Source organism: Notolepis coatsorum, assembly GCF_963971535.1.
Source record: "Notolepis coatsorum genome assembly, chromosome: 10".
Lineage (NCBI taxonomy): Eukaryota > Metazoa > Chordata > Actinopteri > Aulopiformes > Paralepididae > Notolepis > Notolepis coatsorum.
In genome coordinates, this window is record NC_140174.1 from 10987849 (window position 1) to 11000691 (window position 12843).

The following is a 12843-nucleotide window of genomic DNA, read 5'->3' on the forward strand; positions in this document are numbered from 1 at the left end:
AGCGAACCAGAATATTCACACAACCGTTGTTTGGAGCGTGCTCTCATCTATTTGAAGTTTTAGTTTTTAATTTAGTTTTTTCTCCTTCTTCATACGAAGGGACAGTTTTTTGTTCATCTCGCCGTGGCGGCACCCGTCATGAGGAGGAGAGGAAGAGCGGTCAAGATGTGAGTCTCTGTGTGTCCGCTGCGTGTTTGTTTGTTTGTTGATCGAAATGCATGCGTTTCTCTTTTTGGAATATACAACATATATAGCCTGGATGATCATGCGCGTAATATGCGCAGCATTGTTTCTAACACAATTTCAAACAAAAATGCATGCGTTGGTTTCTCTTTGGAATACATAGGATGGATGCGCACGATATGCGCATTGTTCTAACACGACATTACCATTTCAAATAAGAATGCACGCGTTTCTCTTTGGAATACATATGCGGGTGCGTATTCCAAAGAAAAACGCATGCATTTTTTTATTTGAACATTTGAAATATTATTCTGTTGGAACGATCATGTATGCAGTTATAGTTTAAACACTAATTACGGATGTTGTGTACATTGTAATTGTGATTGCAGTCGGTCCATTTACCCGGCCGGAGGAGGAGGAGGGGTGAAAAGCATTGTGACGCGACCTATATCCCCATGATGACTAAAACAAGATGAAAGACAAACTTAACATGGGTATCAATTCCCACCAGGCATCGTCGCTAGATATCTCTTGTCCTGGCAGTTTATTTCCCCCAGAAGCTTGTTGCATAATAATGAACAGAATCCTGAAAAAAGGAAGACGACACGACGCTTCGGAGTAAATAATCGGATTACTATATAGGACTATTGTTTGGTTTTAGTGTAGAAAAAAAAATAATAAACAAATATTCAAAATAATAACGATAATAATAATAATAATCCGAAAGTTAAATGTATTGTCAGTTAATTTGTTGAGATTCTATTTACTTTGGCTGCTGCTGGTAAATAATGTCAAGTGGAAAGGCTTTAATCAATTGTATTTTAATCATGTAGAGGCAGTCAGTCACTCTGCAGAAATTAAAACGTGTCCCTTTTCTTATTATATGCTCTGCTGGGTGAACACCAGACTAGATGCTTGTGTGAACAAATATGTGGGGAACTAATATCATCTGACAACAGCAAAAAGAATATAAGGAGCTCTCGGGGCACAAATACAATGTCAGCAGTAATTGAGATGGACAGTGACAGTGGGGTGGATAGCTGGTGGAGAGAGATAAGAGCACTAAACAAGGTTAGACTTGCATTAGAGGGCGAGGCCTGCTCTTTCAAAACTCAATACGTTAACCTATATCCCCCCCCCCCCCCCCCTCTTACAATTTGCTCTTCACTCACACGCTCCTCATCCCCCCCCCCCCCCCCTCAACCCCCCCGAGTTATGGTTAGGGTTAGGGTTAAAAAAACAAAAACAGAAAGTAATTAAAAAAAACAAACCTATACGACTAGAACAGAAGTGGTAGTAAGTACTTTTATTTTAATATTTTTAATAATAAGAGGTTGGAAATGGTGCACGGAGAAAGAACACTGCATATTTCATTAGAGGCTCCGACAGAAACCTGTTGAGGCCGTGGTCACACTGTACACCAGCCCAGGTGGTGCTGTCTGTGTGCGGGTGAAGAAGAACGCACTGGGCCGTATAGTGAACAGGCTGCGTCTAGATTATTGCTCTTATCCAAACGATTGCCCTCTTTGTCGGAGACGCATCATTACTACCACGCAGCGTTTGACAATGGTGGTTTGATGAAGTGCAAAGCTGACGACTTTTTTTGGGACGCTGGCTTGAGCACAGCTCTTTTTTCTCCCACAGGTGTAAATGAAAAGAGAGGGGAGTTTTTTTTGTCATTGATCTCTATAGACAATAGCTTTCTGGCTACTGATTGAGTCGACTTGGCTTGATTTAGACGCCATTTGATTTACAGCATCGCTCTCGCTGCCAGAAGGGGCCTTATTTGTATTTTGTATTTTGGGTGGGGGGGGGGGGGGGGGGGGTGCATCGCTGGCAAAAGAAAACCCCCCACGAATCTCTCTACGTCAGTGAAGGCACCACAAGTACATTGCATAGAATTAATCAAACGCAGAGTTTCAATAGGAACGACACCCATTATAGTGGTGTCTCGTTGTCCCCTCGTTGTCCCACATCGGTTGGCTTGGCGTCCTTCCCCCCTCTCTGCCGTCACACCGGGGCATTCATCCGCCCGTCCTCCTCCACTGTAAGTCCCGGGCTCTCAACCTGCATGCGACCCCTTTACGGCCCTCACAGAAGATTCCCTCTCTCTTCTCCTCCACGTCTCATTCATGTCTCCTCGGTGCTGAATCTGCATTGTCTTTTTTTTTATCCACTTTTTCTCCCTTTTTTCTATATATTTTCTCCCATCCCAATTTCGTATCATCCAATTCAACCCTCCCCTGTCACGAACGCTGTTTCTTGCCTCCCACAAGCCGGCTGCAATGTGGACTAAGTCATACATAGCACAAGTCCCCTCCGGTACTTGAGGTAACAGCAGTCGCATCTTTTCACCTGCGCAGCTCGATCTCTCAGTGCAGAGGAGTAACGCGTGGGAGGCTCACGCTGCCCCCGACACTTCCTGATTCTACTGCGCAGGCGCACCAACCCACCTGTAGGAGTCGCTGTCCACAACGCCCGATCCCCACCCATCAGTTTCCCACCCCCTAATACGGCCAATGTGTATTAGTACGGACGACCAGCTAAACTGAAAGCAATGTGGAGCGCTGGGCTCGAACAGGCGAGCCCAGCGTCTCCGCATTCGTGGCGAGCGCCTTGCCCACTACGCCACGTAGCCGCCCCCTGAATCTGCATTGTCATTGTAATGCCGCCCGCCGGTCTCTCCTCAGCTCCTCTGAATATCACGCTCTTTCTCCGGATGTCACGCTCTTTCTCTGGATGTCACTCTTTATCCGGGTATTACTCTCTTTATCTGGGCATCACTCCTCCTCTGTGTGGTGGGTATCATACTCTTTCTATGGATACCACTCTACCTGAATATCACTTTATCTGGATATCACTCCTTTCCCCTGGATATCACTCTCTTTCTCTGGGTATCACTCTTTCTCTGGGTATCACTCTTTCTCTGGATATCACTCTCTTTGGATATTACTACATTTCTCTGCATATCACTCTTTCTCTGCTCATCACTCTCTTTCTCTGGATATCAACATTGTTCTGGATATCACTCCTTTTCTCTCGATGTCACAAATGTTCCCTTTCTCTAGATAACAATTTTTCCCTATAGATATCACAATTTTTTTCTAGACATCACTGTTTATCTCTGTACCCACGACAACAAAAAGTATCATAGTCCATGTTTATGTACCATGCCATCATGGTAGTGACTGAAAAACTATGCCATGTACCGTCAGCATCAAATACCATCAGCATCATGTGTCATCACTGCATCATGTGTCCAATCCCCCTCCTTACCAATGCCTAGAATCTGACACACACACACACACACACACACACACACACACACACACACACACACACACACACACACACACACACACACACACACACACACACACACACACACACACACACACACACACACACACACACACACACACACACACACACACACACACACACACACACACACATTGACCACCTCTTGCTCTTCCTCTTCCTCTTCCTCCTCCTGACCCCCCCCCCCCTATCTCCCAGTAAAATGGCAGGCTCTAGCAGGCTGTGTGACGGGGAAACTACTGCCGTCACAGGGACCAGGTCATTACCCATTCAATTTATGAGCCTTTTTATTTCCCAGGTTGTTTGGCCTTATCTGTATAGTGCTGCTCCACTCTCTCTCTCTCTGTCTCTCTCTCTCTGTCTCTCTCTGTCTGTCTCTCTCCCTCTCTCTCTCGCTGTCTCTCTCTGTCTCTTTCTCTCTCTCTCTCTCTCTCTCTCTCCTACACCCCGCTGACAATAAACTGCACCCTGAAATAATCTGGAAGTTCTTTTGTTTTGACTTTAATGTCTGTCACAGGGAGGTCAAGAGGAGCAGCGAGGCATTTATAAAAGTCAGTATTGATCTACGCTGCTTTGTAAAAGTCAGTATTGATCTATGCTGCTTTATAAAAGTCAGTATTGATCTACGCTGCTTTGTAAAAGTCAGTACTGATCTATGCTGCTTTGTAAAAGTCAGTACTGATCTATGCTGCTTTGTAAAAGTCAGTATTGATCTACGCTGCCTAATAAAAGTCAGTATTGATCTACGCTGCTTAATAAAAGTCAGTACTGATCTATGCTGCTTTATAAAAGTCAGTATTGATCTACGCTGCCTAATAAAAGTCAGTAGTGATCTACGCTGCCTAATAAAAGTCAGTAGTGATCTACGCTGCTTACTGTAATAAAAGTCAGTATTGATCTACTCTGCTCATAAAAGTCAGTACTGATCTATTCTGCTTTATAAAAGTCAGTACTGATCTACGCTGCTTTGTAAAAGTCAGTATTGATCTATGCTGCTTTATAAAAGTCAGTACTGATCTACGCTGCTTTACGCTGCCTAATAAAAGTCAGTATTGATCTACGCTGCCTAATAAAAGTCAGTACTGATCGACGCTGCTCGTCACGGATCAGCTCCATCTCCCCCAATGTCTCATTACGGGGGACCGTTTTGGCCGGCAGTTCTCAGGGCTGGCAGGCCACAGTGAGTCTTATTAGCTGTGTCCCTTTAGACAAATCACCCCCACACAACGCCACACTCCATCCTCCGCCCCCCAATGTCATGCGATACTAAGAGGTACTTTAGAGATCGATTTCATTTCTAATCTTGGTAAGTGGATCTCGCCCCCCCCCCCCCCCCCCCCCCCCCCGGTCTCCAAAGCCATTTTGAAGAAGCGCAGAAGTCCGTTTGGGCTAAATGGTTTCTTTTGTGCGCCGGCCCGTATCACACTCTTGTTTTGGTGGCCTTGGCACTTTTGTTTATAGCATTAGCATTTGACCCCTGGCTGCGGAAAGGCCCGGGTGGCTACACACCGAGGCTGCCGGCGGCGGCGTGAGGAGTCTTTCCTAGCGGGATTAGTAACGGGAGAGGCCCTGATCAGGTATTAATGAAGTGTGTTCGGGGTGGGAACACCCGCTATTTTTAGAGGCTTACACAAAAAATAAATAAAAAAGTGTGAAACGACAGAACACGCAGAGTTGTTACCCCGCCGCAGTTGTTACTTGCACTTCTAAACGGACCGATCCGACTCCCCCCCCCTCCTCTTGACCGGGGCAATTTTCAGATCACCGACCGACCGGCACGACGGGTCGCGCCGCGTTTGTTTGACCCGCACACAGACAGACACACGGCACTCGCGGCGTCACCGGATACCGAGAGCTAAAAGGCCCGGGGGGGACGTAAGAAACCCTGGAAGTCCACATTTACATAACGACCGGGGTCTGATGTGCTCCGCTAACTGGCAGGGCTCGCCACGGCATGAATAATATAATCCGGCGTTTTTTTTTTGCTATGATGTCGTCTAGTTTACGAAATATGTTTTTCCATCTCGCCGGCCGCAGGATTATGATAATGCCAGCTGTACTGAAATAGGCCAACGCCCGCAGGCGTGTCAATTATAAGGCGTAGTGACACCGAAAGCTCTCTCTCTTTGCTCGTTTTGTTTTTTTGTCTGCATAAAGAGACCCTTTGATCCTCACACTCCCTCCCCGAGCTTTAAACACAGACCCAGCCGCTTCCGTCGTACACGCGCACTGAGAGAGCAGCCGCCGCGCCCCCATCGCTGCAATTAGACCAGTTATACCCTCCATCTGTGTATTAAATAACACTCTGCGGCTCCTCAAGATTATCTCCTGTCAAGTTAGCCGTGTTTTGCCGGGGGGGGGGGGGCGGGGTGGGCACGCGTGTCACTTATTTGACAGCGTAATTTCCACTTGCCCAGCGGGGCTCATCCTCTCCCCCCCCCCCCCCCCCCCCCCCCTCCCCCTCCCTCCACCCGGCCAGCCAATCTGACTTGCTGTTTTCTCCGTAGGCTCGACAGCTACTGGGGAGGTTGACGCGGGCTCTGCCCACCCCCCTTCACCCCCCCTGGTGGACCTCCCTGGAGCATGCCCATACCCCACCATGCCCCTGCTGGCGGGCTGGCTCCTGCGCCACTCGGTGGTCATGTGTCTGCTGATCCACAGCCTGGTGCTGGTGACCTTCTGCTTCCACCACGCCGCCACCAGCTGCTCCCAGAGCTGCTACTGCTCCGAGAGCGAGGCCGGGGGCAAGACGGTGCGCTGCAGCGGCCTGCGGCTCACGGAGATCCCCCGGGACCTGCCCAACGACACGCGGCGCGTCTACCTGGACTTTAACCTGCTCACCGCGGTGCCCACGAACGCCTTCGCCGGCCTGCCCTTCCTGGCGGAGCTGGACCTGTCCCACAACGAGCTGAGCCGGCTGGAGCCGGGCGCCTTCCGGGGCGCAGGGCCCTCGCTGCGCTCCCTGGACCTGTCGTCCAACAAGCTGGCGGACTTCCCCCCCGAGGCATTCGAGGGCCTCCGCAGGGCTCGCGCCAACCTCACCGACAACCCCTGGCACTGTGACTGCAAGCTGCAGCTGGCCTTGCCCCGCGTGGACCTGGAGGCCGCGTCGTTGACGGGCATCGTGTGCCGGACCTCGGACCCCGCGGGCGCCGAGGGGCTGCCCTTCCTGCTGGCGCCGCCGGAGCTGGACCTGTGCGTGGCGGTGAAGAAGACCACGGACGTGGCGCTGCTGGTCACCATGTTCGGCTGGTTCACCATGGTCATCTCCTACCTGGTCTACTACGTCAGGGCCAACACGGAGGACGCCCGCAAGCACATGGAGTACCTCAAGTCCCTGCCCGACAAGCCGGGCAAGTCGGAGGAGTCGTCCACCATCAGCACCGTGGTGTAGGTGCGGGTAGGAAAACAAACACGGGACCCCGAGGGGGGCGAAGGCGATGGCTTGTGTTTACCGCACCTTTTTATAGGTCATCGGGCGTCTTGGCGGCTCTACCGGGCTGCTGAGTGGAAGCCGAGGTGGGCAACAGGACGTGTGCCAGCCTGCGCAGGAAAAACCAGGCCAGAGCAATCTAGCCCAGATGAATAATTCAGCTGTGTGCGGCCCATTAGAAGTTTGCGTTGGCTTGAGTGGACAGACTTCTTTCGAGCCGACGCACTTGGGAGAGTAAAAGTACGGGCGAGGCTTTTTTCGGTGACCTCCAAGTATGGGAGTTAAATGGGATTTATCTAGTGGTGCGTGCACCTTGATGCACTTCACACATACACACACACACACACACACACACACACACACACACACACACACACACACACACACACACACACACACACACACACACACACACACACACACACACACACACACACACACGCACACAGGCCATTCAGGAGGCTGCATCATACAGCAATATAAACAGCACTCTACTGTGTTACTTCAGATCCAGGTTATTATAGTTAACTCAAACGAACACAAAAAACAACCTTTTTCTTTTATTTAGTTAAAGCGATAATGTGTAATAGTGGCGCCTGCTGGCCGCGAGCGGTACTTCCTCTGTGTTTTCAATACATTTCCCATCATGAGCCTATTTGCTCCGTCGCATCTGTGTGCTTTTACTTTTTCTTCCTCCGCGTAGCAGAGCGAACTCTTGGGTCTCTCGGCGGTCGAGGTGGCGGTGTATTGGTTTTCCGTTGCAGCAGAAAAGAGAAACGATCGCATCTCGTTCGTTCTAGGCTATAGGGATGGGCATCGGTTTTCGAATATTTGTATAGTCGTTAAATCATTATTATTTTTTTAATCTAATAGTTTATGCAAATATCATTTTCTCTCCAAACTATTTTTTTCCCCTTGTTTTTTCCGGCACTGTGTAGTGTATTAACTGTTACACCACTGAACGGCATGCTGGGTACAGCTGGCTAGCTAGCCAGGTAGCATATAGTCTGTTAACAGCTGGAAGAAAAAAAGATGAAGAAAGAGAGACTGGAGATGTTACATGGTAGCAACGTTTTGTACATTTGCCATGTTGTTTCACTGAGCTCACACATTTCAAGCATCAGTGATGTTCAGAAGTAATGCTTTTGTTCCCAGAAACACACTAGCCTGGTCCACTAGCGTTGACTGTTAGCAATGACAGCAGCCGGCTAGCTCACTTGTTATCTGGCTGCATGTTAGCCTAGCTTAGCACAATGAATGGAAGCGTACAGTGGCGGGTAGCATTCAGGAGAGGTGTTGGACAATGGCTAGGCTACCCGTCACCGTCCACTTCCTTTCATTGTGCTAAGCTAGGCTAACGTGCAGCCAGATAGCTTTCTACTGAACGCATAGAGAGGAAACTGGTATCTATCTTCTTGTCTCTCTCTGGAGAAGACCATAAGCTAATTTCCCCAAATGTTGGCGTGTTCCTTTAACGTGCGGTGGGGGGGGATTTTTGATTAGTATTCGAATAGTTCCCGGTGACTATCGAATAGTAATTTTGGGAGTTTTGCCCATCCCTATAGGGAGGTGTAGTGGTTACGTCATTGCCGTTTTTCGTGTTCCACCCTCTGTCCAACGCAATGTATTTCCCCATTGACCATTTCTAAATCGTCTCGTTTAAAACAAATAAAGCATTAACATTTGCACGGTGTACCTTTCTGTGCTTATTCATCCACAATCTATAGCTCAACATGAAAATATTCGCAATTAATCATAAAAGAAAATCGCCAAATAAAATTTCAACCAAAAATGCTTAAACAATAATGTTAGTGATAGAAGGGAACTCATTTTGTGCAAAAATGGAAAGCTTTTCAATTTCCATGCGGCAGAATTGTTACAATAGCCGATAATCCATTTTCCCAATGATAAATCCCTATACGGGCTCCCGACTATTGTCAGCGACTTCGGGTGATTGAGAAGCACTATATTAATTAAATTAATTATTATTATTATTATTATTATTAACAACCAGTGACGTCAGACTACACCTCCCTATTGTAGGCAAACCCCTGGTTATCGCAAGAAGGCTGACCAAGCTGGTCGCACCGGACCATTTGGCCACAGCAGCAACAGTGAGAGGTGTGTTAACGTGCCAGCAGTCTCAGTTTGTTCTGCATTTGCTCCACAACACGCTGTCGCTTTAACTGAAATAAAAATGAGACTTTAGGTTTATTGTTTACGTACAAAAATGTAATAAAATGATACAAACATTGTCTTTAGTTTCAGTCTTTCTCTTTTTTTTCCTTTTTTCACTTTTTCTCCCCATTTTCTATTTTTCTCCCATCCCAATTTCGTAGTATCCAATTCTTCCCTCCCCTGTCTTGAACGTTGCTAGACTATGCCTCCCACTGGTCGGCTGTAGTGAGGACAGAAGCCTTGCATCTCGTGTCCCCTCCGGTACACGAGGAGGCAGCCTGTCGCATCTTTTCACCGCAGCAGCTCGAACTCTCAGTGGCGAGGAGTAACGCGTGGGAGGCTCACGCTGCCCCCGCTACTTCCTGCTTTCGCCGCACCGGCGTCACCGAAACCGACCTGTAGGAGTCGCTGTCCACAACGTCCAATCCCCACCCACCGGCTTGAACGACCGGCCAAGCCGGTAGCAACGCTGGCTCGAACCCAGCGTATCCTGCGTTAGTGGCGAGCGCCTTGCCCACTGCGCCAATCAGCCGGCCAGTTTCAGTCTTTCTCAAGTGTATGTGTTCATTGAGACTGGGATGTCTACACGACTGTGTCAAGTCAATTGCCTTCAATAAGTGTTTTGTTTGTATCACACTACCAACTACAACTTCTTAATGTCCCGAATTTCCCCAAGGGGATCAATAAAGGAATATCTTATCCTAAATTTAAAACAAAATAAAACAAATGTATAGAACTAAAACTGAAACTAAAGAAATACTAAACAAAAACTAAACATAATTTTTTTTAATGGCCGCCGTGTGAATATGGTAAATTTGTCGGACGTTTTTAATAGATTATAATTGATTGATTGATTGAAAAGTTTATTAACAGATTGCAGAATGGGTACAGTACAGTACAGCTCAATACATACAATTGTTAAGAGGATGCAGACCTGAGAAAGACTTTCGTCTTGTTTCCATCAGGGTCCCCCATTTTCAATTCATCATATGACACACATGACATACAGATAGACAGTACTGCTACATCTATACATTTATGACATACCAGATTTTCAAATACAGTACTGTTTGTGATACTTTGTGATAATAACTACTGTACACATGCTCCATACTGATAGAAAACTAGAAAACAGAGCTCCAAGTTTCCTTTCTCTTACATACATCTCTTATATTACACACATCCGGGTACTTTTGCCTTTTTCTGTGGCCACGTCTACTTTTGGGGAAAACACAGACACCGTTGTATCGGGTCTGTATAAAAAAACTGTCAGCAGAACACTTTTTTAAACTTTAAACTTTTTATGTTTCGTTAGTGCATCATGTCAAGTCAAGCAATTACTTTCCACCACTGGCCACCGTTGGTCACATTTTATACATTTTCAGGCATGCCTGGACGTTTAATATCACTGGGTATAAAATATAAACTGGGTATTAAATATATAAATTAGTACTACTGAGTAATAGTGTATGTACAGAGTTGTAGTATTAATATGTACAGTGATACAGTTATAAAGACACTATGGTAGTAAGTCATACTGGCCAACAGCGTAACTAGTAAGAGTATAGGTAAGGGATATGTATAGATATAGAAATAGTGTAAAAAAGATTATATGCAGGTGTGTACAGACAGATGTGAATAGATATATATACAGTAATAATAAATATATATACACGGTATATACAGCATTATGAATTTCCAAGTGACCTAAAACTAAGAGGTAATGACTATTTCTGGGCAACTATGGTCTTCAGTGTGATTTTATATCCCTGTGTTTTGTCGTAAAGTTGTAGTTTATGAACAAACATCTAATCCCACAGTTTTTTCCCCTCCAAAGGGGGCGTGGTCATCAAAACACAGGCATGGCCATCAAAACAGGGGCGTGGCCATCAAAACAGGGGCGTGGCCATTTGACAGTGAGGTGCCGTACGGGAAGGAAACTCCTCCTGCTTCCAGTGTTGTTGCTCAGCACTACAAGCTATAGCTCTGGTGCTTCCACACCACAGAGAGCCCGCTTAACCATTTCACTGCCACACGACAGAAGGTTAACCCTTTACTATCACACAACCACAACTGTCGTGTGGCAGTGAAAGGGTTAAACGGCTGTTGTGTGGCAGTGAAAGGGTTAACCTTCTGTGAATTGTCACAGTGAAAGGGTTAACCGTTTTGGTAGTGCTGCAGTGAAAGAGTTAAAGCCCCAATCTGTGATTTTCGTTCCCCCACTTGCATCAATGGTGGGGTAATATTCACACGTCGTACACCCTCGGAACAGGTTGAGGTGTAGATGGAAGAATATGCTATTTGGAACTTTCTCAACAACCCTCTGTGAGTCGGAATATAGACCACTTCACTCCTAAACAAACCTTTTTACAGCCACGAAATATAGTGAACGCAATCTAGAAACATGGTGTCTATTGTTGGTCCTTGTATCAAGAGTTCAGTCAATTCAACTAGAGAATGAAGTCACGTCTCCGTTGTTATTTCTTTTCTTTTGGCGGTGGGGGTTTTTACCCTTTTGTTTACGTTTTGGATCACGGGGCCTTTTTTAAACGAGACACAGAAGAGAGAGGTGTACCGAGCCGTCTGCTCCTGTGGCGCGGAGCGTTAAAGCAGGGGCGTGCACACACAATTTGGGGGGCAGGGGCTCAAGCTACAAAAAAAGGGCACATAACCCACCAACACCCAGGGCTAGATCCACAAAGAATGGATTGCACGGTGCTAATTGCACCCTTACTTACAATTCATTATGAATTGAAAATGGGGGACCCTGATGTAAACAAGACGAAAGTCTTTCTCTGGTCTGCATCCCCTTAACAATTGTGTGTATTGAACCCTACTGTATTGTACCCATTCTGCAATCTGTTAATAAAATGTTCATCCAATCAATCACCGCGCAGGTGCAATGCATTCTTTGTGGATCTAGCCCCCAGTGTTCATATTTCACTTTTTCTTTGGATGGGTACTTGGGGTAAAAAGGCAGGGGCTCGAGCCCCCCTTCGCCCCTATCTGTGCACACCAGTGTTGGGAGTCTCACCGCAGGCGTGTTAACGAGGGAACCCCCGTGAGTCATCATCACCCCGGGGGCGAAGGACGCCCCGACAATCCCGTCAGTCCGCCCTGACAGCAGAGCCCTCCGTCCCGTCAGTCCGCCCAGACAACAGAGCCCTCCGTCCCGTCAGTCCGCCCAGACAACAGAGCCCTCCGTCCCGTCAGTCCGCCCAGACAACAGAGCCATCCGTCCCGTCAGTCCGCCCTGACAACAGAGCCCTCCGTCCCGTCAGTCCGCCCTGACAACAGAGCCCTCCGCCCTGACAACAGAGCCCTCCGTCCCGTCAGTCCGCCCAGACAACAGAGCCCTCCGTCCCGTCAGTCCGCCCTGACAACAGAGCCCTCCGCCCTGACAACAGAGCCCTCCGTCCCGTCAGTCCGCCCAGACAACAGAGCCCTCCGTCCCGTCAGTCCGCTCAGACAGCAGTGCCCCCCCCCCCCCCCCCCCCCCCCCCCCCCGACAGTGGCGCCTTTGACATCCCTCCGTCTACCTGACACCAGAAACACCCCCCAGGCCTCTGGAACTAACCTCTCCGTATAATGTGCTTACGTTTTATAATTCCAATCTTTTGGCCGCGGTCCAACAGTCGTGCTGTCTACAACATCTCCCCCATTGTGGGAACGCATCGATGTGATAAAGCTGAGTATTAGAGCGGGATCTCGCCCGTGTCGCTGCGGCG

At 47.8% G+C, this 12843-nt stretch overlaps 1 protein-coding gene across 1 annotated transcript in view; it reads left to right on the forward strand.

Annotated features, from left to right (window-relative positions):
- lrrc3ca (leucine rich repeat containing 3Ca) overlaps positions 1-9194 on the forward strand; it is a 9537-nt gene extending 343 nt beyond the window's left edge. The window contains exons 1-2 of the mRNA XM_084322520.1: positions 1-167; positions 6012-9194. The exon at positions 1-167 is cut by the window's left edge and continues 343 nt beyond it. Coding sequence (XP_084178646.1) covers positions 6104-6898 — 795 coding nt within the window. The 5' untranslated portion in view covers positions 1-167; positions 6012-6103 and the 3' untranslated portion in view covers positions 6899-9194. The remainder of the gene's footprint in view (positions 168-6011) is intronic.
- The last annotated feature ends 3649 nt before the right edge of the window (positions 9195-12843 follow it).